Source organism: Phyllostomus hastatus, unplaced genomic scaffold, assembly GCF_019186645.2.
Source record: "Phyllostomus hastatus isolate PE091 unplaced genomic scaffold, TTU_PhHast_1.1 phas_contig_196, whole genome shotgun sequence".
NCBI lineage: Eukaryota > Metazoa > Chordata > Mammalia > Chiroptera > Phyllostomidae > Phyllostomus > Phyllostomus hastatus.
In genome coordinates, this window is record NW_025333709.1 from 12,396,898 (window position 1) to 12,424,285 (window position 27,388).

The window sequence follows — 27,388 nt, forward strand, 5'->3', positions numbered from 1 at the left end:
TCTAGCAGATCCAGGCTTATATCCTTGAAGTTCAAGACCAGAGGGAAGAGAACAACGTTCTCCATGCTTGGTTTAGTTCTGATTACAGTGAGGCAGGAGTTCATCCTTGGACCAATTACTGTACTTCGGTTTTGGAAAGTATTGATTGCTAAGAAATAGGTCTTGTGCCCATACTTGGATTCAGGAGACGGGGCCAGTCCCATGTAAATCACATACGCTGAGTGTGGGCAGCACGGTTTCTCCAGAAAAACTGAGGTGTACTTACAAGTGCTTGGTGAAGAGAGATGCAAGGTAGGCAACACTAACGTGCCCACGAGAAACTCACAAGTGCGTTCTCAGATACTTTGAGGGGGACTGTAAATATACACAGATTAGGAACACTTTGTTGGAACTCCTTCATGAGGATGCAGTCTCTGAGAAATGAAGCACCATAGCCCAGAATCACAGTTACAAACCAATGGGGTTGGGAGCCAGCCTAACCCCATTCTAAGGCCCTTCCTTCAGACCAGGACATTTCTTAGGTTTACAGTATGAAGGGTTTTAAAATTAGTCAATTTTTATAGTGATATTTTTATACAGTTTCAAAAATTTGGAAAGCCCCCAAGAGCAAGTGAATATAACTTTATGAGAAAACTATTAAAACTTTCTCTGTAGAATTGTTTTGAATTCAATTCTGTAAAAGGAGAACATATAAGCTCCATTTAATTAGTCTCTTATGATGACTGTTATGTAGAAAAATTTCACGGGGATATTTTCACAATTTAAATTGTATTCGTGGATAGCCATCTTTGCAAATTCCTCCATGTGATATTACTAGAATTACATTACTATTGCATGAACACATTAGGGTTAGGGTAAGGGGCTTTTCAGAATGCTTTAGCCTGCTTTCTTTTACTGACTGGTTGTCTCTCCTCCATGTGGTGGGTTCCCAGAGGTTTACCAGGATAAGTGCTCTTGGAAGAGCCCTCTTCACATTTTCACAGTTTGCTGGCCCACGAGGCCTGGCTCAGTCTTGACCCCTTCCTGCCACCTTCAGTCCAGACCACGGGCAGGCCAGTCAACCCAGGGCCTCTTGCTGCAGAGTCCCCTCGTCACTGAATGACTCTCGTGGAGCTGCTTTGCTCCATCTATCTTCTGACATCTGGTCGACCCATAGGAACTGCCTATATCCTTCCATGGGAATCCGCATGAGGGCAGGCAGCCCCCAAACCACTGCCTGTCTTACCTCTGCCATCTGGCTGCTGCCTCGTGTCCCACATCTTTGCAAACTGAGCACTCGGAGGTTCTTATCGCTCATCCCTTCAGAAAAGAAATGATCACCAGCCCCTGACTTAGCAGATGGGGGAAGGACATGGTGTCTTCTCAGTGTTACAGAAAGGGGTGGCAGAGAGGTCCAAAGGGAAGGATGCTGGCTGCTCTGCCAGCTGTCATAAGGTGCCCTCTCTCTCCTCCTGCTTCCACTCATCCTGACTGGGTTGGATGGAGGTGTTCACAGTGATCGTGGTGGTGGGTGATAAACTGAGGTCTTGACTGAAGCAAGCTCTGTGGGAAAGTGGCTGCCTCTGACTGTTGGCTGTTTTGAAAACTGCATTCGCTTCTTAGTACCGCATTCTTCTCACATCAGCCAAGTCAGGATATGATGTCACGTCTTTGCTCAGCACCCTCTGATGGCTTTCCATCTCACTCAGAAGAAGATCCAAGTTCTTGCTTTGGCCTAGAAGACCCCTACCTGATCTGACCCCACTCCCCCCTCACTCATGCCCTAATCCTGTTCTTCCGTTCTAAGTATAGCCTGGGCTTCTCGTTGCTCCTGGACCTGTCGGAATGCTTTCATGGGAGCGCCTTTGCATTCACCATTTCCTCCGCCTAGAACAGTCTTATCGTGCATTCTCAGGATCTTCTCCCTTTCTTTTGTAAGTCTTGTCCAAATGTCACTTTATCAGTGAGGCCTTCCTTGACAATTCCATACAAATTAGCATCTTCTGACAATCTCAAATCTTAGCCTGATTTCTTTTTCATTATATCATCTGTCACCACCTGATATATACATGTCTGTACTTGTTTATTACCCCTCCCACCCAGGGACTTTCTCGGCTTGGTTCATTGCTACAACCCTGCATCTAGCACAGTTCCTGGATGGTCATTCTCAGTAAACATTTGTTGACTTACTAAGTGAATGACTGATGCATTAATTAGGGTATATATGGTAAATTTGAAACAAAAACAAAGAAACTGACTTTGAAGTTTTAGTTGAGTGGTTTTAACAGAATGCAAATTTCAAATTCCCAGCAGGGAAGCCAGCTCCTCTCTTAATTTTGACACAACAGTTTTGACTGTTTCTATTTTTGTGAAGAATAACCAGGTACCTGCACAAATGCTGAGAGGCCCCATGGGCATTTGGCACTGCACATTCGCCTCTTCTTTGCCAGTGGGGAAAGTTTTACATTCCACATCTACTCCCACGCTCTCATGTGATGGCAGCTACAAGGCCAGACTAGGGAACTGGTAAAGTCTCTTTTTGCCTTAAACTGAATACTCTACACATTTTCCCCCTTCCATTTCACTCTGTATGCATTTGAGAGCAGACATTGTTCCTTGTCTCTGCATCTGCATTGTTCATCTGCTCATAACTTGCAGATGAGGCTACGGTGGTACATATTTTGGAAGACTGGCCTTAACCATAGCTTTCAAATGTGAGCTCGTGGTGGATGCAGAGGCTGCTGAGTTAGGAATATGACGCAGGTAGAGTGGGTGGTGCAGTTGTTCTTCAGACTAGGGGTCTCCCTGGGGCCATTTTCATCTTCAGAGCAACGTGAAGTTCAGGGCTCTGAAGGCCATCAACATGGCTTCTCCCTCTTTAGTTAAGTAGATTTGCTGAAGTGACTTTACAGTAAGTCTCTGAAACTATTGACAGGGCACAAGGGGATGGGGGTTCTTCTTTTTCTTTTATATCATATCCCAAGGCCTATTTATTTTTATAAATGGTAGTTTATACCTCTTGACCCCCTTTCCTGAATTGCCCACTCCTCAACCCCCTTCCCCTATGGCAACCAACCATTCTTTTTTTCTGTACCTTTGAGCTTAGTTTTGTTAGGTTTGTTTGTTTGATTTGTCTTTTGGATTCCACAGACAAGTGAGATCCAACAGGATTTGTCTTCGCCTGTCTGATTTATTTCACTTACCATAATATCCTCGAGGTCCATCCATGTACCCATAAATGGCAAGATTTTTTCTTTTTTTATGGTGAGGTAGTATTCCATTATATATATATGTATACACATCCCCCCATGTCTTCCTTGTCCATTCGTATATCAATGAACACTTAGGTTGTTCCCGATCTTAGCTAATAATATAAATAATGCTGCAATAAATATCAGGACACATATATCTTTTCAAATTAACATTTTCTTGAGTAAATACCAAGAAGTTGAATTGCTAGGTCATATGGATGTCCTGTTTTTAATTTTTTGAGGAACCTCCATACTGTTTTCTATAATAGCTGCACCAGTTTATATTCCCACCAACGTACATTAGGGTTCCCTTTTCTCTATATCCTCGACAACGCTTATTTCTTGTCCTTTCTGATGATAGGCATTCTGATAGATGCGACGTGATATCAGGTGATATCACCTGGTGTCATTAGCTGGAAGGTTTGGGTTAGCATTTGAGGATTCGTGATGTTGAACATGTTTTCATGTGCCTATTGGCTCTCTGTATGTCTTCTTTTGAAACTCCTTATCAGATATATGATTTGCAAATATTTTCTCATCTTCACTACAGGTTGCCTATACATTTTGCTGATGGTTTTCTTTGCTGTGCAAAAGCTTTATAGTTTGATGTAGTCCCATTAGTTTATATATTTTTTTGCTGTTGTTGCTTTTGATTTTGGAGTGAAATGAAGAAATCATCACTAAGACTGATGTCAAGGAGATCACCACCTATGTTTTCTTCTAGGAGTTTCATGGCTTCAGGTTTTACATTCAAGTATTTAATGTATTTTGAGTTATTTTTTAGGTATGGTATAAGATAATAATCTAGTTTCATTCTTTGTATGTGGCTGTCCAGTTATACCAACATTATTTATTGAAGAGACTGTTCTTTACCCATTATATATTCTTGACTTCTTTGTCATAAATTAGTTGCTTTATGAAATTGATTTACATTTTATTTTGTTTTATTGTTGTTCAAGTACAGTTGTCTGCCTTTCCCCCCTTCTCTCCCTCCCACCCCAGCCCTCCCCACCTCCCACCCCTGATTCTGCCCCCAAACGTGGTTTTATCCATGTGTCCTTTATAGTTGTTCCTTGTTCCTTTTAATATATTGTTGAATGTGGTTAGCTAAGATTTTGTTGAAAATTTTTGCATCTATATTTATCAGGGATATTAGCCTATAACTTACTGTGGTATCCTTGTCTGATTTTATTATCAGGGTAATGCTGACCTCGTAAAATGGATTTGGAAGCATTTCCTTCTCTTCAATATTTTGGAAACATTTAAGAGGGATAGGTATTAAATCTTCTGTGAATGTTTGTTAGAAGTTACCAGTGAAGCTGTCTGGTTCTGGAAATTTGGGAGACTTTTGGGGAGGTTTTTCTTTACTGATTCCATCTCCTTACTTGTATTTGGTCTATTCAGATTTTCTATTTCTTTATTATGGATGCTTAGAAGATTGTATGCAAAGCCTTTTTTAATAAACATTTCTCACCAGAATTTTTAGAGTCTCATTCTTGGTATAGGATTTAGTCCACTTTTGCCAAAAATCGATAGTTAAACTTGTCTGTTTCCAGTAGAATTATTTGTGGATGGATACACACACATACACACACACACACACAAATACACACACATACACAACAGGCCCTTGAATATGTCATTTTGTTATAATGTTGATGCCGTGCCATAGGGACGTAACTTTTGTTTATACCAGTTAGCCTCTGGTAAAATTGGCTTCATTATGTGTCACTTTGCTTCAAGTGTTGAGGACTTACTAAATATCTATCTATACTTACATCTATCTTTTTATATCTATAGTTGTTTTGTTTTGTTTTTCTGTCCTTAATTTATGCAGGTTGGTAGGAAGGATTTTATGGCTAGACTAACACAGTGTTTGCACTGAGTACATTCCCAGCACAGAACAGAAAACAAATAACACCACTTAAAAGAACGAAGTTTCTTTAGAAATATAATTAACGTGTTTTGAGCATGATAAATGTCATAATTTTCAAAGGTTTGTTATAGAATTGATTTCTTTTTGTGTGTTTCTGGTGGTTTAATTTGATTGACATAACAAAATACTATTATTTGATTTGGGAGAGGTTATTTTAATGCACAGAGCTGTAGGTATAAATTTTATTTGCGTTAATAATGTTGAATAAACAGCATTGATGTGTTGGTTTTATTTCTGGCTACTGTGCTGTTGCATAATTTGATTGTTCCATGTTCAGACATGGATTTAAATCTTTATGTAGCTGGCAATTAGTCACATTGTATTTGCTTCTGCTTGTGGAATCAGGAAAATGATCCCACTTAAGAAAGGAAGTTATTTCAGGATTTTCTTCTCTTTTTAAAAGAAAAATGTTATTTCCAAAGGAACTTGATAATAAAGAGTAATTTAACTTTTCCTAAGTCTGCCTGAATGATACATCTGAAGATATACAGTTCTGATTTTACCATTCAGCTGGTACCTACACTTAACAAAAGATATGACTTTTTCTAATTTTTCCTTTAAAAAACCAACATATTATTCTTATGCTTTTAAAATAGATTAAATATTAATAATTGTCTTTTTACCACATTATGACATTATTTTCAATATTTACCTTAACACCTATAAATATTCATCAAGTACTCACACCCATAAAATGGTTAATAATATTGCAAAAATACCATATTTTTTCATGTATACTAAGCTATACTTAAAATTTTGCACACCATAAAACTATTTGATCAAGTTGGCATAATTTTAGTGATAATTACAGTAATTCAGGCAGAACTTCAATTTGCTTTTCAGTGTAGTCTACCTTTTTGGGCTAATTTGGTCCAACTCCAGTGGAATTAAGACTATGAAAGCTTTAGTATTCACCTACTTTAACACAACTTTATTATGAAGCCCTCATAAAATAAACTGCCCATGGTTCATGTGCATAAGGCCCTGCCTTGGTTTATTTTACCACTCTTGTGTTCTGTGGATCTAACCGTATGTTTGTCTAATTTGACAACAAAATATGAATGGAGGTGAAATTGTTTGAGATCTTTTCATCTCAAAGAACTAAGCGTTCTTGGGTAGTAAAGTAACTCACCAATAGTCACGCCAGTTTTCATCAGGAATGGCAGGAATTTCCTCAAGGATATCAACCCACACACAAATGTCTATTGAGTGTTTGGATGCCACTGGAAGGCATGAAGGTACGTGAAACATGTCTTCAAGAAGCATAAGATTAAACTGATGAGACCACTGATGCTCAGGGACATGTAGCGTCACGTGGTAATACAAACGGTAATACAAAATAACAATAACGGGCATGTTAGTTGCCACATGAAGGGTATAGTGGACATCACAGATGCCCTGGGTACCTTTATTTACTCAACCCTGAGTAAATTTAATCTTCCTCTTCAGACTTTTTTATCAAAAATTCCTTGGACTGAGGTGCTTTGTTCCACGTAAAGAGGCTAGGGAAGTAAGTGGTAGTAGCTAACGTTATCGAATAGTGCCTACGTGCTGGACATTGGTCTGTTACTTGAATGAGACCCCCAAGTCCTATGATCTTCCTTTCCCTGGTAAGGAAACCGAGGACAGAAGAACTTGCTGAAGGCCACATGGCTGCTAAATACCAGGGCTGGGGTCCGATCCAGGCAGCCCAGGCTTAGAGCTGGGGCTGGACCACTGCCCCATCCTGCCTTTTCTGGCACATCTGGTTCTGAGATGCCGCAGAGAAGGGCATCTGGCCTGGGGGTGCTGGCTTCTCACTGTGGGTTTCCTTTTCCAGGGCTCCAATTAGTACACAGAGAGCTCATTTACTAAATGGGCTCTGAGTAATTGGCTAATGGCCTTTGGTGAGTAGTGTCCTTGGGAGGACCATTTCCACAGCCTGACGCATTGGGCAGTCAAGCCCACGGTTGTTTATCCTGCTCCAGGATGACGCAGCCCAGCACACAGAGGCTGCTAGGAAACATTTCCTTACTAAAAACTCGAAGCCAGGGGTGTCCAACTCATTTTCAAGGGGGGCCACTTCAGCCTCGTGGTTGCCTTCAAAGGGCCGAATGGAATTTGAGGACTGTATAAATGTCAGTGCTCCTTAACTAGGGGCAAGGAGCTCAGCGCTGCTGCTGGATAAAACAAGGTGGAGGGCCAGATTCGACCCGTAGGCCTTGTGTTTGCCACCTGTGCTCCAAGCGGAGAACTGAGCCTGGAGAACTTTCAGGAGGCCAACCCTGCATCTGCACTTGCACACTGAAGGGATTGGGGTGAGTGTGTGGTGGGGGGAGAACAGCTCCCATCTTTTATACATGGGCTAAAGCAGTGGGGGCCACTGTCTGTATCTTTCCTTAGCTCTTGGGCTCTGAAACAACTGTGGCTCTGGTATGTAACACAAAGGTGGTCTTCTGTTTGCCATGGCACCAGACCCTCCCCACAGGGGAAATGGTGACAGGTCCATTTTTTGCCCCAACTGGTACAGCTCATTGCTGTCACCGCTTGGTGCATTTGTTTCAGTTCTAAGATGGAGATAATAGTACCTACTACTACGTAGGGCTGTTGTGAGGACTGAGTGGATAGATATAAAGTTCTTAAAAGAGGGTGTGGACATTCAACACACATTAACCAATGATCATTATTATTTTGCTGCTATTATTCTGAGTATCAGATTATGCAGGGGCAATAAAATGAGATTTAGGAAAGGTTCCACTTCTAGTTCTTCCCTCTCTTACTTGTGGGGCTTAAATGAGTCACTTCATCTCTGTACTCAATGGTCCCATGTGAGATGAGGATGACACCCACTTCATGGGGGTGTTGAAAGAAATAATAAGACAATATCTTTCAATTTCACGGGTAAATTTTAAAACCTCATGTTTATTATCATCATGAATTGCCCTAACCAGATCCTTCTATTAAATTCTCTTTCTTATTAAACCATACAGCTATATTTAGTACAGCTATAAAACTGAAGTAACCATAAACTCTTCCAATTTGTGGCCTGTAAGATTTGATTCTTTTCCTTCATATTTTTAGTATCTGGCCCCTCCCACTGCAATTTCCTTAAATACCAGGCCTCAGCAGCCTCCTAACTGGCCTCTGCACCTCTAGTCCCTGAGTCTGCTGGCAGGATGATGGTGCTAAAGTGCAAATTCAGTCTTCTCATTCCCTTACTTCAACCTCCCTAGTGGGTTCTCATCGCCTTCAGCATAAAATTCCAATTTCTTAGCATGACAAGCAAGGTCCTCCCATGACACGGCTTTTTACACACTTCTTACCCACCTCCCCCGGGTCTTTCTGGCCCCTTTGCCTTTATCGATGCCTTGTGTCACACCAAATTAGATGTAGTTCCCAGAACATGTCCTTGTCTTTTCTTGTGCTTTCTGGCCTTTTACTCCTCATTATCTTCTCCTTGCCCTTCAAGATTATTTTAGCATCACCTACTGTAAAGGAGCCTTGTCTGCCATCCTCTTTCCCGAAGAATTCACCGAGCTGGAGCCTCCGTCTGTGGCTCACGACACCCCGTGTTTGTCCTGATCACATGGTATCATAACTACGCTTTCATGTGCCTCTCTTCCTTGTCAGATAGAGGAAGCTTGGGGGATTAGAATCATGTTTGGCTTGTGTCTGCATTCCCAGTGTTTTAAAACAAACACAGTGCATGTTGATTGAATGAAAGAATAAATATTGTACTCAATGAAATGGGAATGTTGTCATCAGTCAAATATCATCTCCAAGTTGCCAGTCCATTCCACTCTACATGGGGCTTACGGGAAACCATGCTGGAGATGCACTATCCAATGCATGACCTTAGGCATATGCCATAGTCTCCCTGGGTCTCATTTTTCTCATCTTGTGAAATGGCAATAAGAGTTTTCACCTTACAGGATTGTTAGAAAGAGCTAATGAAATATGCATATAAAACAGTGCTTGGTATCCAGTAAACACTCAGTGAATGCGAATTACTATTCTCTTATTAGCTCCAAAATGGGAGTGAATTCACCCTGTCCTTCATTCAGGAACATTGCTTTTGGAGGTGGTCAAAGAAAGATTGAATGAGAGAGGTGGTCTGTAAATCTCTTTAACTTCAGTAAAGTAGCTCATAAAAGAGTGGATTTATGAAAATCCAAACAAAGCCAAAGTTTATCAAGAAAAGCAATAGAATTCTAAAACTTGTAGAAGACCTGGCATAAGCCAAAGAAAACAAAAATCTTTGTTGTTATTCTGCCCTGCAGTTCACAGTAAAATATAAGGTTTTTAACTCCCACACATATTCCCTGCTCTATTTCCCTTTGGTTGATGCTTTTAGAAATGTTTTTGTCTTTTTAATACTGAGTCAGAAAAGATGAACTGATATATGAGAGACAACGCAGTCAAATAAAGAGACACTGGTTGGGTGCGCCCCTGTCAGTCCCACGCTCAGGGCCAGGCACTTGTCCAGAATGTCTTGGACGCTCATCTGCTGTGGCCCCCTACACAGCTGTGATCAACAGTATTTCAAGGGATACATGCAATGGAGAAAAACAAATCACGGTTCTTTACCTCCTAAGCAGAGGTGTGAACTCCCATGAAAACGAATCAGGAAAAGGTCATGATAAGGTTTTGGAAAGAGGATGGACTTCGGGGACAGACGTCTGGGTTTCAATTCTTTCTCCATCACCTGTTTTTTTTAAATTGCTTTGAACACGTCTACTTCCTCTGAACTTCATTTTTGTGTCTATATAATGGACATAATACCATCAATCTTTAAGGGTTGATGTGAACAACATGATTTTGTATCAATAATTTATAGCTGTGCCTTTTTTTAAATGTACCTAAGCAATGTCATGTGCCATCTTTTGGTAACATCTCTGCCTTTCAAGTCTGAAAAGACTTGAAAGATGCTCTGGCTACACATTTGTGAGCTATTGTTGGGAGCCTGGAGAGGAACATAGTTTAGAGAAACTGTTGATTGCAGCAGGAAGATGTTTCGAGCTGTCTTCCTTCCCCTTTTCTTCCCTTTTTCTCTTTACTTCTTTTCCTTCCTTCCTTCCTTCCTTCCTTCCTTCCTTCCTTCCTTCCTTCCTTCCTTCCTTCCCTTCCTTCCTTCTTCCTCCCTCCCTCCCTCCCTTATACCCTTCCTTCCTTTTGTGCCTTCATGCACTTGTCAAATACAAAGACTTGGTCAAAGGGACTCATCTTCTAGCATGTTACTGATGGCATCTTCGGCACCTGTAGGAAGCCCCAGTTACTTCTTTCACGTGTGTCCTGGTCTATCATCTGGTTTCACAGTGAAAGTCTTTATTTCTTCTACCATTGTTGGTCATCCTACAGCCTTCATTTTGAAACTTGAGTATAATATAATCCTTCCATGTTACAATCAAAGGCTCTTTTGATGTGGGACCATGGGGTCAAGAATAATAAGACAGTATCTTAGCTGTCAAAACTTAAACACTTCATCACTCTGTATAATGGTTAGGCTAAGCCATCTTACATAAAATACATTCCTAAAATCCAAAGATGTACCACTCTTGCCCTGTTTTGGGGGGGGGGAGAACTAAGAGTTCTAAATTTCATATAGATTCATAGTTTAGGAAGAACCCTAGAGAGATTTTAATGCCAATAAACCCGTAAGATCATCTAATGTATACCAATCACTGGATCATATGAGCAACTTTGGACACATGAGTCTCGCTCATGCATAAGCCAATTAGAGGCAGAGATGGAAGCAGGACTCAGAGCCTCAAACTGAATCACTCTGCTCATGGCCTTGGAAGAGGCCATTCACATGGACACATGGACAAAGTTCTAACTCTGGCTTGGCTCGTATCTTCTTTTACTTGGTTAGCTAGTGAACTCTTAGTTATCTTTCAAGTTTTGATTCAAATGTCTGTTCCTCTGGAAAGCTGTCCTTGAACTTCCCAGGAGGGCTAAATCACCCCACGGTGTCCTTTTGTTTTCCCAAACAAGTGCTTTTGGGTCTGTCTTCTCAGTGAGACTCAGCTCCTGAGGGCAGAAACTGCATGCTGTTTACCTCTGAACCACCATGCCTAGCCTGGAGTCTGGTCCATAATAGTAGCTCAGTGGATATTTGTTGAGTGAATAATGAATAAACGCGGCCTCTCAGTTACTGGAACCGGATGTGGAGCCACAGAGCTCACCCATAGAAACCTCACGCCCCTCCTCCTCCTCTGCCATTTCGATGGTTAAAGCTCATCTGAAATTCGTGTCAAATGCTCTCCTGTCTTTGCAGGGCTGCATGATTGAATGGCTGCTTTCTTTTATGCCATAATGTTGGAATCCCCAAAGTTTAGGAGGAGAGATATTTCATGGCCTTCACTCTGAGGTCTATAAGGAATTTTATTATCTGAATAAGTATTGATCGCAGCTTACAAAATACTGCAAACCTGTGTAATTAAAAAGAATGAGACCAGCCATTGGTGGGCAGTGCATGGCTAAGTGTTTGAGAAGACAAATTCTTCAGGTGCCTGCAATTTTATAATTGCACTAGCTTGGGAAGCTTATTAAAGCCTTGCAGGTGCAATGTTTCATCACAGAGTAGTGAACCTTTGAAAGATATGCATAATAAACAGAGTTTGAAATATGTTTTTATTCCAGGCCATATGGTCCTGTCTGGAGCTTTCCTGGATCTTTGGGTCAGTTCACTGTTGAAAGATAGGCTTGCAAGGACCCACCTCTCGGAGCAGCTGTCAGAGCCCTATCAGAACAAATCTGCTTTTGCATGATTATTTATTTTATGTGGCTCTCTGCAATGAACCCAGCCTCACTCAGTAGCTGAAATGTGCTGAGCAAAGTCTCTTCCCTGAACAGCTTGTGGCCATATCACCAAGCAGTGTCCTTCCTTGTCCTTAAAAAGCAGACTAGCGAGACTTGTACAGTAGGCCAGGACAGGCAGTCTGGGTGAAGTGTACCCCACCTGGGCTTGAACTCGGTGCCAGCAATGTGAAAACTTACACGGTAGCATTTTAAAGAGGTGCCATTGTTCTTTCTTCTCAACTCTCTGTTACTCAATTTCTTCTACTTTTTGACCCTGTGCAGGTACAGTGGCTGCAGTAAACAAGCACTGGAAGTGTTTTTTGTGGTGTTACTGTGGCGAGGATAATGCTAACGCTTGCTTCTTCTCCCTTCGTCATTAACAAAAGGTGTCATTGACTCCTCTGAGGATGGCTTTTTAAGGAGCATCTAATATAATTTATTCACCATTTGTTGTATATGTATAGGAATATCAGTAACTGACAAGGGACATGATCTTGAAGTCAAGTGATGCTGGAAAAATATTCTGGCATACAAAATGAGCAGTGAGCTGGTCAGATCGGCAGAAGATATTTCTTTCTCTTCATTTGGACAAGGTGAAATTTGGAGTTGAATTTTATCTACTTGGTCAAGAAAATAGTCTTGCCATCTTTAGAACTACCTTTCTTTATTCTTTTCACCCATAGGCTCAATATTCTTTTAGCCTATTCTTAAATTGCTCACATTATGTTCAGCATTCCATATTTATTTGCAGTTATTAATTTATTTAAGCAGCATGCATTAAACACCTGTTCTTTACTAGCCACTATGCTAAGCTTTGGGAACATAAGATCATGTGCTTCTTGGCCCCTTGGAGCTTAGAGTCTGGAGTACAAGGCAGGCACTGAACAAATAGTTAACTTCACATCTTATTCACCTTATGAAAGGGAAGTTAAAGGTGTTGAATAGAGGCACATAGCAGGGAACCTCGTTTTTCTGCTTGGCTACTTGACCTTGAGGGCAAGGTCTACATTAGATTTTTTCCCCCCTGTGAGAATCACTCTGCCTAAAACAATTAACTTGAGTGTAGTAGATACTTAATAAAGTATTTTGTAGTTGTAAGGAGGAATGAAAGAGAGAAGCTAAGAGGAAAGTCTTACTATTAGTCCATTTATTTAAGGATACAGTTTGACAAATTACAGTTCTAAAGCCTTAGAGCAAAATGACACATTTTTTCTTTGCCCTCGCATGTAGTTATGCCAATTTTTATTCACCCATGGTTCATATTTTTCCGCTGACAGAGCCATAGAACCCAGAACTTAGTCTTTCACCTGTAGAAATACAGGACCCTGCTATTTCCATCTGGGGCATCAACTACTTTCTTTGAGGGTTATCCTTAGGTAGCTGTAGTTACTAGAGATTGGCTCTTTGTAGATACAAATGGATTGATATTCTTATGGCCTAAAAATGATAGCTATTCCAAAGTGTGTACCTCAGACCTAGGGATGAGGTTATATGGTGGAATGTTTTCTTCTGGAACTCTACTGTGGTGGCCAAGGGACTTCTGGGACCAAGGGATCAAACTCAGCACCATGTCCAGGGGAGCAGAATGACATGGTGCAGTAGTATTGAGAGCATCCAGATCTCTCAGGAAAGGGGTAGCACTCAAGAGAAATACCCTGGAAAAGCAGCCAAGAATCAAACACAGGTTCTTTGAGATATATCAGAGATCAGAGGTAAAGACCGGTAGCAGCAGCGGAGACTGTGGAGAAGCTTTTGGGAAATATCAAACAGTGGGAGGCCAGCAGAAAGTGATGGGGAATCTCAGATCTCGGTAGATGGAGAGTTGGAGTACCCAGGTTGGGGCTGGAAGCAGAGGCTGGTTTCCTGTGGAATAGGGCCAGCCCAGAAATGTACTAACAGGGAATCAGGCCTGGGTGGGGACTTGGAGTGAATGGCTTTTGAAGTCTTGGTTGTTGAGCTTGGAGATATTAGGATTCAAATACCCAGATGGGAATCAAAGGAGAAAGTTCGAGAAGAGTAAGAAGCCCAGTGTGTCTGGAGAAAGGCAAGTGGATGGCAGGGAGGAAAAGATGTAGGAAAGATAGGCAGATGCCTGATCACATACGTTATTAAAGGTCATATAAGGATTTGAAATTTTGCACTAAGTGAAACAAGAAGCCATTGAGTGGGGGAGTTACACAGAGGGAGGACATAGCTGAAATATTTTTTCAAAGATTTACACTTTCTAGCTACAATTGTGTACAAGGATTGTGGCAGAGAGGCCAATAAGGAAGCGATTGTGCTCATTTATAGAGATAGAAGAGTGGACAGAGGAGGAGCTGGCCACAGAAGGGCAGGGAATAGGATAAGGAAAAGGGAGAATCTAGCATGACTTACTTGTAGGAATTTGTTCTGAAGAGCCAGTTGGATGGTGCCATTTATTGGGACTAGAAAAGCTAGAGTAGAGGCAGGTTTGAGGAATGGGTTGAAAACCAAGAGTTCTGTTTTATACATACATTTTATTTACTTATTTAAAAATTTATAATTAAAATTTTAAGTGTTAAATTTAATTGTTAAAATTTGAAAATTAAAATGCCTTTCAAGATATTTAGGTGAACTCTACCATTTTAACCATTTTCAAGTGTACAGACCAGTGGCGGTAAGTACATTCCCTTTGTGGTACAGCCATAACCTCTATCCACATCCAGAACTTTATCATCTGCCCTAGACTGAAACTTGGTACCTATGTAAATCCCCCTCTGTTCCTGAGAACTATTATTCTACTTTCTGTTTCTGTGAATTTGACATTCTAGGTAATGCAAATAAGTGGGACCATACAATATGTGTTTTATGTGTTTGGCTTATTTCGCTTAGCATAGTGTCTTCAAGGTTCACTCATGTTTTAAAATTATCAAAAATGTTATTCTTCTTTAATACTGCATAACAAGTATTCGATTGTAGCTACTCACCACATTTTGTTTTTCCATTCATCCAATGAGGGACATGTGGGTCATTGCTATCTTTTGGCGATTGTGAATAATGCTGCATTAAACATTAGTGTATAAATATGCATGTTAAATTTTAAATGTCATTTACACCCCAAAAGAAGAAGTCACATAATCAGTTATTTGCAGGTTTCTGTAGGCTAGAGAAATGCCAGAACTGAAGATAAAAATGTTTGAGTCATCATAGAGTATTTGAGTAGAAAACTCATGACCCAAATTTTGCCATAGCTGCATCATATCTACAGCAACCCCGCACCTCCAGTGGAGAAATATACACTAAAAAGACAAAAGAAGTAAAGTAACACTTGACTGTTAGTTGGGTCTTCGGTCCTCAAATTGTCTCCAGAAGTCTAGTGAGCTTGTCTAAACCACATGGCATTTTAATTGTTATTTATCTGTTTATGTGCCTAGATTAGAAACAAGCTAGAATTAGTCTAACACCCAGAGTTAAAACAGAATGAAAAATCCATCCACAGTTTCCCCTAAATTCATCTTAGGAGTTCTGAACTTATCTTTCCAATAAAATAAAAAGTCACACCATTAGACTGAATCCCAGCAAAGGGAACCAGAGCAACGGATAGCAGCCCACTAAGCCCACTTCTGTCCTAGGCCTAACCAACCCAAGAGGCTTTGGGCCTGTCGACAAATAAGGAAAAGAGAAACTTTAAACCAAGTGTGAGCATCGGCTCCAAGGGGGAGAGACTGGGCCATTTTACCACTGACTTCTGGACTGCATGAAAGAGAGACCCAACCCCTTTCTGCTACACCTGAATAATCTGACCCCCTTTAAAACTATCACCCCAGAAAAACTTGGTAGAATTACTGTCCTCTAAACGGAATACTGCTCTTTCTCCCAGGGGGGCAAGTTTCTGGTTTTGATCCTGAATTTTTCCTGGGGAGATGTAAGAGGATTAGCGAAGGTGAGGAGGAGCCTTGAGCATTTTCCCTACATTTCAAGGCCCAGATTTTGCCCTTGGGGGATCGATGTTAATGGTGCTTCCCTCACCTCCGCCCACTTTATGCCCTCCACGTGGTCTTGCTTGTGCTTTCCATGCTGGCTTTGACCCTCTGGTGTTACCCTCAGTCATAGATTCCCAATCTTTCTAGGTTTGCAATCTTGCCATGTTATTCTGATATAAGGATTGTGAACTTGGCAGTCAGGCAGCCATAGGGTTCCTTTCCAAATTCTCCCCTTGTAATGAGTGACTTTGGTCAGATTATATCGACAAAAAGTGTCACCTGTGATCGTATCAGGTCAAGGACATAGGACATTTCTGGCTGTCCTTCTCAAGATCTTTTTTCAGCTTACCTACTTATCTTCAAATGATGGGATACCATAAGACTTTCACAAAAGTCTTGTTTTCTTATTCTATAAATTCTGTTCAATGACTATGACTTCAATTACCATCTCCGCATTTCCATCTCAGACTCCAGTTTGCACTCTTTACTTATTCATTCAACTATCTTTTCGCCTCTCCATTTGGAGGTCAAAAATGGCACCTGAAAGTCATCGTAGCCAAAGCTTGACTTATTATCTTCCATGTCTTCCCCCCAACTTGTCTATGTTGTTTTCTCCCTCAGAGACTTACACATCATCTATTAAATTGTGCTAAATGTGCTACCTTGTCTCCTTCACACTGATCACCAGTGGAATGTTCAATCCTGTCGATTTTATCTGAGTATCTGTGGAATCCATGTGATTCTCTCTGTCTTCACTTATGCCACCCCAGAGGAACACCCATCCTCTCCCTGGAGCTTACTGCAATCACTCCTCAGTGCTTTCTCAGGTTCCATTCTTGCTATACTCAGATCCATTCTCCACAGAGGTCACAGTAATCTTCTAAAAATGCAAATTAGCTAAAGTCACTCTCTTGCTTAAATCCCTTCAATGACATTTCATTGCTGGTAAGATAAAGATCAAAATCCTTAAAGTTCATAGAAGGATCTACAGTCTCAGCCCCTGCCTTGTGGCCTTGTCCTGATAATTTGTTTTTTACCTCCAGATTTTTTTGGGATATAATTGACATATAATATTGTGTAAGTTCCACAGTCAATCCCCGCCCCATCGTCCATGTCCATGGGCCCTTCATATATGCTCTTTGGCTAATCACATGGTTTCAAACAAGTGGGGGTAGGTGGGTGGGAGGGGCAAAGGGGGAAATAATTAGAACAACTGTAAAACATAAAAATAAAAAAAATTATGTAACTTTAAGGTGTACATTGTGTTGATTTGCTACATTTATATATTGAGAAATGATTCCCACCATAGCATTAGCTAACACCCTCCATTCCCTGATGTAATTACCATTTATTTCGTGTGGTGAGAACATTTAAGATCTAGTCTCAGCAATTCTTCAGTTCATAATATAGCATTGTTAACTTTAATCACCATACTGTACATAGGTTTCCCCAAACTTATCCATCCTAAAGCTGAAAGTTTGCACCCTTTGAGCAACATCCCCCCTTGTCCCCCACCTCCAGGCCTTAGTAACCACCATTCTACTGTCTGTTTCCACAAATTCCTGATAATTCTTTATGATCCATTGAACTACCTTCTTTAAGCTCCTTACATGTGCTGTGAACTTTCCCATGCTTGATCTTTCACGCATGCTGTTCTTTTTCTTGGAATCCTCTTGCCCTTCTTCAGCTAGTGAAAAAAATCATATTTTCCAGCTGTCTAGCACTTGTTGACTATACTTGCTACCTTTGAGGAATGTCCAGATTTAGGAGTTTTGTCTAGGCAAGGATGACATTCTCCAAGTTTCTCTGGAGCAAGAATACAGACATGTGAGCCAGCCTCTGCCAATCAGACTTTTCATGTGAGAATTTAATTTGAAAGTGATCAGCTTGAGAAAGGCAGACCCTATTGTGCTGAGTATGGGCAGCACCCAGCTCTTGAGAATGACAGTGGTTGCCATGTCTAATTTCTGGTGCAGAAGGAGCCAAGAGGGTGGTGGCTGCTGTGGTTGCGGGAAAGGTGGGTGGGTGTCGACCGCACTGTGAGCCATAGGACCTAGTGCTCATTAGGTTATTTGCAGGTAAGGCAGTTTCTTGCACCCACCAGTTCTGTGGTGTGTTTTTGAGCATGGTTCCTGAAAGCTTTATTTGAGCCTGTTCTTCACCTTGACCCCTTCTATGCTTCATCAGCCAAAGTCAGCTTCTGTTACTTCCAGCTAAGAAAGAACTCTGCCTAATAGGTGTAGAGAATTCCAACTAATTCTTGAGCTCTCAGCTCTAGTTCATCCAGGAAAGTGCCCCATTCACCCCATTCTCCCACCGCTGCTGATTAAGATACACCTTCCACTACAGCATGCTGTCAAGACTCAGTAGTGTCATGGCTTGTCCTGCAGCCTCTGTTGTTGACCTACCTGGGTTCCAGTGTCTCAATTCTCCTACGTACTTGACAGACAAATTTTGTCCAGGTTACCTCACCTCTCTGTGCATCAATTCCCTTTTCAGTAAAATGGGGATAATGGTACGATTTATCTAACTCATAGGTTTGCTGTCAAGATCAAATGGGTGCATGCATACATGAAACCTTTCAAGTGGTACCTAAGTGCTCAATAAATGTTAGTGAATATGTTTTTTATCTCCCAGTTCCCACTTCTTTTCTTTCATTGAACCATGCACAGATTGTCATTGAAGGCTCACGGGATGGTAATTTGATGAGGATATATCTTTCACATTGGCTGCTAAGCTCTATAAAAGCAGGGGCTCTTTAATTCTCCTACCACTATATTCCCAGTTCCTAGCACAATATATATGTGTTGGATACACATAGGGTGGTTGTTATGCAGGACCCCAGAAACCTGGAGAGATGCCCTCTCCACGGCCGACCACTGTAAGCAGAGGGGCTTCAGCAGCACCCGAGTTCCTGGCAGCCCCACCCTGAGTCCCTTTTCCTGAATGATTTATTTGTCATGACCCACAACTGACCCATTCCCACGGAGCACAAACCCTGCCCCAGATGCTACACTTTCCCCTGATGCCCTGATTTCTCTGGTTCTCAGCACTGAGCATTTTATGCTGACTCTACACCCTCGGAAAGCTGTTGGAAGCCAGATGGGAGGAGGAGATAAAACAGGGTTCATTCATTGACCTTCCGGACTTTGAGAGAAATTACAACAACAGTAAGAGCAAGTGGTGCACACCGAGTGCTCACTATCAACTGCACACTACTCACTGGGTTTTATACATATTGATTTATTTAATATCCACCACAATCCTAGGGAGAAGATACTAAGACCTTCATTTTATAGAAGGGAAAGTAAGTCCCAGAGGAAAAATGGAGGAAGGAAGGAAGGGAGGGAGGGAGGAAGGAAGGGAGGGAGGAAGGGAGGGAGGGAGGAAGGAAGGAAGGAAGGAAGGAAGGAAGGAAGGAAGGAAGGAAGGAGGGAAGGAAGGAAGGAAGGAAGGAAGGAAGGAAGGAAGGAAGGAAGGAAAAGGGGAAAGGAGGAAGCTTTCCTGATGGAAGGGAGCTTCCTTTGCTGAGAACTTTGGTTCCCATAAGAACTTCTCCCCTGCAGCAGAAATAGTTGCAAAAGTAATATTGGTGGGGAAATATAACATGACACTGAACGTGTCATCTATCCTCAGATTACCTTTATTACTCAGGTGTCTTTACATGATCCCTTGCAACTGCTTGCTCTTTGCAGGGTCTTTCCTCCAAGGTCTAATGTGAGTAATAGAGACAATACAGATAATTAAGAAATCCATACTGCTTCCTTCTGGTTATTTGGCATTTGCCTATAAAATATTTAAAAATTAGCCTTTGGTTCTCAGAGTCACTCTTTTCAGAAAGTCACAGTTCTCGCTACCAAGAGCTGCCAGTGCAGGCGAGGCCTCCCGCATTGGGATTATTCGGGCGTTTTCACAGGTGCTGTCCAGCCACTGAGATTCACCTGGAGTTGGGGGCAGGGGCGCTTATGGTGCATTTTCTATGTTTAGATCTTCCTGATATTGCTTTATTTTCTTTTTCTCCCAAGAAAGGGGGAACGGCCCACGTGCCATCTCTCTTGCAGAAGCGGCATTCAGCGAAGACTGCCCTCCAGTGGTGGTGCCCTTGTGTGTTTTACCAAATTTAGAGGAACATATTTTAAAACTCACTGTGGGGGGGTTATCTGGAGCCCTGCTTCAAACCGTGTCCTGGGAAGGCCTTCTCTCTCTGGCTTTGACAGGCCTCAAGGGAGATTTCCCTAAGGCCTCAGCAAAATCAGGTGGATGGTTTGGGACTCACACAGTCTAGTTGGCAACTGCTGCTGCATTTGTTTCCTATGGCTGCCTTAACAGCTTGCTACAAACTTGGGGGTTTAAAACAACAGCAATGTGTTCTCTCCCAGTTCTGGAAGCCAGAAGTCTGAAATTCAAGCGTCTGTGGGATCGGTCCTTCTGGAGACTGAGGGGAAATCTGTTCCTTGCCTCTCTGCTGGCTTCCGGTGGCTGCCTTGGCTTATAAACACATCACTCCAATTTCTGCCTCTGCCTCCCCATTGCCTTCTTCCCTTCGCTTCTTTATTTTTAAATTTTTTATTTTAATTGTTATTCAAGTACAGTTTTCTGCCTTTTACTCCCAGCCCAGCCCACCCCCCCCGCCCTTCTTTTCTAAGGACATTTGTCATTGGGTTTAGGACTCACCATTAACAAGAATGATCTCACTGTGAAATACTTGACTTAATTACATTGTCAAAGGCCCTTTTTTCAAGTAAAGGTACATGCCCAGGCTTGGCACGGACAGATCTTTTGGGTGGTTGATCAACCAATGCATCGCACAGGATGAGTTGAGAGGATTTCTCATGAGGCCTGGAAGAAGGCTAGGCTCTGGCTAAGCAGTAGGATGAAAAGGTAGTTTGTGTCCTGTCCCTCTTCCTGTGCATTTTGTGTCTCCACCTCAGCCTCTCAGTATCCATCCATTTCTGAAAGGTGGTGTGACCTGGCTTGCACATAGCTGTGTCTCTTTGCCCAGATCTCCTCTGCCTACCCACCTTAGGGAGAGGGGCCGAGGGCATTTCTCCAATATTTATAAGACTGTGTAGGTAAGCCTCTGGGGTTGGAATCTGTGTTCAGAACATCTAGTGGCCTATCAGAGCTTATTCTAGAGTTATGAGTCTCAACATTGATTAAGTATAAAAATCACTCAGGGAGTTTATTATACATAGGAATTCCTAGATCTCCGCCTATACTAGTTTGCTAGGGCTACTGTACCAAAATGGCATAGAGTAGATGACTTAAACAACAGAAATTAATTTTCTTACAGTTCAGGAAACTGGAAGTCCAAGATCAAGGCATCAGCAGGTTTGATTTCTTCTAAGGTCTCTCTTTTTGGCTTTTGGATAACCACCTTCAGGCTGTGTCTTCAGTGGTCTTTCCTCTGGGAAAATATACCTCTGGTATCTCTCTCTCGTTAGAAAGACGCTAGTCATTGTGGGTCAGGTCCACTCCAATGACTTCATTTTCATTTAATCCCCTCTTTACAGACTTTCTGTTCCAACAGGGTTCATACACTGAGGTGCAGGAGGCTGGTGCTTCAACATATGAATTTAGCCTATAATATAACCCCAACAGGTTCTGATTTTAGTACAGTGGTGCCAGTGAACATTTTAAGCTATGTCCCAGGTAATTGCAACTGGTTTAGGTGGTCAGAGTCTACACTTTGAGATGTTTTTGACATTTGCTTTGACTCTGTCTTTACATCATCCTGATTCTTCCACACATTAATAATAATATATACCACACATTAACAATAAATTAATGCATATAGAAGGTTCTCCATGACTCTTTGTCATCACTCCCTAAGACTTCTCGTAAATTCCTGTGTCTTTGTCTCAGATATTTCCTTCATATTTCAATGACTTCAAATTTGAGGTTGTTTCGAATCCTGTCTTCTGGACTTGTTAGGACCATGACTTAGACACACGCTACTTACGGATTTGGCTCACACCCATTCTACTAGTTCCTTCCATCTGGGATAGGATTTGCTGCTCAAGAACTGATTTCCAAAATGCACCGGATCAGCTAACATAACCCAGGTTTCAAGGCCTGAACACATGAAACTCAGTGCTTTAAGGGGTCTCAGGACTGCACCTCAGAACTCAGGTAAAAAGCCAGGCCATGACTTGGGTCTGTCACTCTGGGGAAAGAAAGGAGTCTGTCCGCTGATGTAAAGAGCCCTGTTTTCAGATTTACATAGTTTGTTAATCCCTGCCCCTTCACCCTTAAATTCACCTCTCTCAGTCTGAATGTTGTCCCTTTTACACGGGCCAGGATTTTCATGTGAACCCCACTCCTGCTTTCTCAAGATGTGTTGGCTGTAGGGGAGGACACGTCAGAGTGTATTTTTCCTGTGGATTCTGCGTTCTCCTATGGGGTGGCCAGAGTGGGAAGCAACAGAAGCCCATCGTGGGCTGGGTACCGCGCCCGGGTCCATGGTCTCTCGTTTAATCCTTACAACACGAGAGAAACGAGAGATCCCTTCCATCTGTAGCGCTGCAGCCCCTGGGACTCAAACCCCAGCGTGTAGATGGTCCTCTTCCAAATCTGCTGCGTCATTTTTTACGGTAGCCAAACCTCCAAGGTGCTTCAGGTTAGTCCCTATGGTTCAAACATAGGGAACATGGTTATTTTATAGTGTGGCAATGCTAACTGAAATCTTCGTGGGTTTGTTCCTGTTGTCTGTTCATTCTGGGGATTTTTTTTAATGTCATCATTTTCCATGTCTGTCTGGTTATATTTCTCTATATGCTGACAGTTGCACTCAAAATATTTGTAATGACAGTTGGAAGTTTAGAATATAAGTATATTTCTTCATAAATAACTTAAACATACATCTTTTGGGCACTTGGGGTACTATCAGTCTGGGACCACCTCCACCTAAACTCTAGATTTATTGGCTTCTGTATCACCAAGGTGACCTGCGACTTTCCAATGACTGGTTTGCTTCTGGCTCGCCCTTCTCCTGGTAGTTTAGTCTTCGGGGATCTTCGTTTTCCGTGTGTGAGGTCTCACACTAGGTTTTTGACATGGTCTGGCTCTGTGCTTTGACACCTATCCTCACTCCAGAAACGAGAAAAAGGTTCTGATTTCCTGAGATTAGAAAATCCCATCAGGCAAAAGTAGCTGCCGGGTCTGCCAATCTCAATGTCACTTTCCTCTTTGGCATGGTAATTCCCTGGGAAATTGTCAGCTTTCCATTGTTGCGAAGATTTGCTTTTAAAGTTTGATACACCACGTATACTTGTTTTCATTAGACGGGTTGTCTCGGATAATGCAGCCTGACATGACCTGAACCCCCAAATATGGAGGCTGTTATTTTCTCCTTCTCATTTATTCCTGGGCCTTTCTCCCTCTCATTTCTCTTCTGCGAGGTCTTCTGCCTTTTCCATGGCCCTGAACCTCCCCGCTGGTTCTTGTCAAGGGCTTGGCCCTGTGGATTAGTGGTTTCTCCGACGGGTTCACAGTTGTGCCTAGGAGGGCAGACAGTGGGCACTGTGTGTGCGGAGCCCCTAGGACCCTGCCCTGGGTGCCTCTTTCCTTGGCGGATGTTCATCTGTATCTTCCCTGTAACAGTCCGTAACTGTGAGAATAACAGTTTCTGTGAGTTCTGGGGGTCCCTCTAGCTCGTTATTGAAACCGAGGGTAGTTTTGGGAACCCTCTGAACTACCATTGGTGTTCAAAATTGGGGCAGTCTTGTGGAGGACTGTGCCCAACACCTTTTCAACTTGGCTAACACTGGGCAGTATCTATACGTGCACATGCGTAAGTATGCATGTGTGAATCTGTGTGTACACTACAACACTGACATAGGGTTCTTATTATTAAAACTGCCTCATCATGGCTATAGCACATGAGCAAGGCTTAGATACCTTTATCTTTGCATCTTTATGTTCAACCCGCTGTGAGACCCTTCCCCTGGCCTTTTGGTCCACACCCACCTCTGGCTGTGGTGAGTGGCATTTTCATCCCTGTGAGCTTTGTATCCACCTACAGTTCCTACAAGTCTGTGTTTCCTTCACCTCCAACTCTGGTTAAAGGAAGAAAGCGAGCCCACAGAAGTGGCTTTTCCCTACTCAAAGTTAGAACCTCATAAATCACAGTGACAAGAAATGTGATGATGGTCTCTTTCTGTTCCTGAGATTGGAAGAGGAGAGGCGTGCCGGTTCCAGCATGGTTTTGTAATTTCTCCCAGTGGGGGCACGGCGCAAAGGCATCCAGCAGGCCAGCTCTGCAGCCCTGACTAAGTAATTCCCCACTTGAATTGTTCCTGCACTGGCAATGCAGAGACATCCACCAGTGTCACTCGGGCAGTTTAGTACCTGCTGCGGAACTCCTGGCAGTTAACAATGAAATTGTCGAGATTTCCTTTTTTGTCCCCTTCCAAGTAGGCAGGGCATCGTTTTTATCCCCTGGTTTAGCACATGAATCAATCCTTTTGTACATGATCAGTGGGACTGCGCATGTTCTCAAAAACTGTCTGGCTGTATACCTGGCAGGCGTGCTTGCTGGGCAGTGGTTCTGCCAACGAGAAAGAAAATACACAGATCCTCCCACGTCCCCAGATTGAAATGCAGGACGGTCAAAGGAGGTAGCTGTTTTCTGGCCTGATATTTGCCTTTGATTGCTTGGAGTCTTAAAGATACACTATCCAGAACTTGTTAGATGTTTAAAAAATATTATTTTTAAAAACTGGTATTTTGCAGATTGTGGTTGACAGAGAGGGGAGGAGACACACATGGCAATGGGGACAGATAGGAGAAGACGGAGTATCTAGTAAACGCTTTAATCCCTGCAAAGCTTGATGTGTTTGCATGTTACATAGTTAATTTTCCAACAACAATGCATTTTAAAAGAGCCAATCCAGCTTGGCTTAATTTCTGCCTGGAGGCCATTCACACAGCCCTTTCTAAGGTCAGCACTTTTCACGCCCCCCTGCACAAAGGTAGAGGGGTTATGCTTCAATTAACCTGTCAGGAACCTTTTGTCTATGAAATTTTGGAGACCAACACATATGTAGTTGTTTATGCATGCAGTGCTTGCAAGAGACCTGAAAACTATAGATTTACAGTAAAGAAAAAATTAGAGGGTGGATCTTCCTTTGCCGAAGCTAGAAGAGTCCCTTTGGTAGAAAAGCAATTCCCGGCACAATTAAAATTTGACTTCTTATATGATTGTGCATTTTCACCCAATTTATTTCAGAATATGTATATATTATAAAGCAAACACTCCTTTTAAATGTAGTTTTTGAAATGAGAAATGGATATGCATGCACTCAATAGATACAGTTTATTATTTTTATTTAAAAAAAGAGAAAATACTCAATGCAAAGATCTACCCAACCTCCGAGTTTTGCCAAACTTAAAATACTAATAAAAATGAGGTCAGTTCTGTAACCAAGGTGATGGACTCACTATAAAACTTAGAGAATTATCTATATTTCCATGTTTTATATGGAATCCATAGATGGGCTATGGGACATTTATGAATGAATTAGAGAATTACATAGAATGTTGTGTTTGTGCATGTGCATATTTGGGGCTAGTCCATTGCTCTGGCTCTTTTCAAGGGACGTAAGCACTACTCTGAGTTTGGATGTGGGGCACAGGAGATGCCGTACCTTTTTCGTGCCCACTCAGTCTGGGCTACAGGCACAGCCAGTGCTGTGTGCTGACTCATTTCATTGCGGAGGTTCTGTTTCCACAATTGTAAGACGTGTCTCCGTATGCTCATGGACACACAAGGTAAGTGCTGAGGCCTCCTCAGTCATGCTATTATCATCTCTTTGAATTGACCAGTGGGCTTTCTCGATGACCTGGAAGTTACACTTAGATGCTGTGCAGCGCCTTTACTGAGTATAATGCTAGGTGCTAGGAGGAATCTCTGTGTGTTTCTATGTATTTGAAAAGTAGTATATTGAAAAGATGTGTAAATGAATGAATGAACCCAATTGTCTTAATGAGTAAATAACCAAATAATTACAATACTATGTCATTTGACTTCTTCAGTGAAGTCCCTGCTTGGTTAAAACAGGAAATTGGAGAAGGGGATTGAGAGGCTTTTCTCTGTTCCCATGGTGACCTCCTGCCCAAGAAAGATTCCCACACTGGTCGTCAGGGATATCATCTGTGTTTCATAAAACCTTCCCAGCCATGGTCACTGTTCCTCTCTTGTTTTTTTTTAATTTCAGCTATCCAGTTTGATAAAGTGGATCTTAAAATGTACTGCGCATGGTCCCTTCTGGATAACTTTGAATGGACCCAGGGGTACAGCATGTGGTTTGGTCTCTTCCACGTTGATTTTGAAGATCTGGCGAGACACAGAGTCCCTTACACATCAGCCAAGGAGTATGCCAAGGTCATTTGAAACAATGGCTTAGAGTGACATCCATGGACACAACTGCTGGGCACGTCAGCTGGAGAAGAGGCCTCTGTGTTTGGAAAGGAAGTCCACTTTGGTGATCCCGCCACCCACCTCGAGCTGCCTTTGTGATCAACAGGTCCTCCCAGCCTGTCCGCAATTGTGAAGTCTGAATACGCAGTGCCTGGGGAGGTGTTTAATGATGGCCTCTCCTCCACGTGCACTGAGATCAATGAGGCTTTTAAAAAAACAGAATGGAAAACCAGTGAAATTGATTTTTATATTAAGAAATCAAATAGACTTAGAAACTTCTATTTAAATTCTTTAAATCGCTCCCGAAAAAGTAATGCAAAATTTATTATGATTTGCAACTCTGACAACAGACCACTTATTATAAGAATTCTTGTTTTTACAAGCCTATTTTTTTTTCTGGTTACACAAGCTATGATTTTTTATTAGATTCATAACTTTTCTAATAGTTAATCTAATGTACAAAATCAAAATTGAAAGTTAGTCACATTATATAGTTACGAATTCTGTTCACCAAAGGGATTAATTGATAACATACTTAATAAAATGGACGTGTTGATGAATTTGGCATATATTTCATTTATGCATAATGAAGTACATCTTTCTGTTGCCTGATGGACTTTGGCAAATAATATATTAATAAAACAAATTAGACTATGAATGCCAGAAATAATATTTGAATGTTGATGCTTAGCAGAAACTGGATTCTGACTCTATAGTGACACCAAAAGAAAAGCAACATAAACAGCAGGGTGTGGTCTTGACTTTTGAGTATTTAAAAAGAATTTAAGATCCAGACGGGCATTGGTGACACCCATGGACACGTGCACGGATGGCTTGAGCAGGAGCATCCGCAGAGGGCAGGGCCACTCATTACAGTGGCGGTGGAAACATCTGGGATGACTGTGGAGTTGAGTGCAGCACGGGTTTTTCCGAGCTCCTGCAGCAATAGGTTCAGGGCCCCCTCTGGACTCCATGTCTCCCCTGCAGCTAGTTCACATCTGTGGAATTTGGACGCTCCCATCCTTATTTAAGTAGTATTCACTAAAAACGTTCATTTGGATGTCAGGTTTAAAAGTAA

General features: G+C 42.0%; 1 protein-coding gene across 1 annotated transcript in view; it reads left to right on the forward strand.

Annotated features, from left to right (window-relative positions):
• The window catches only part of LOC123815851 (cytosolic beta-glucosidase-like), a 104,447-nt gene extending 77,662 nt beyond the window's left edge, over window positions 1-26,785 (forward strand). The window contains exon 4 of the mRNA XM_045834543.1: window positions 26,108-26,785. Coding sequence (XP_045690499.1) covers window positions 26,108-26,283 — 176 coding nt within the window. The 3' untranslated portion in view covers window positions 26,284-26,785. The remainder of the gene's footprint in view (window positions 1-26,107) is intronic.
• Window positions 26,786-27,388: the final 603 nt, after the last annotated feature.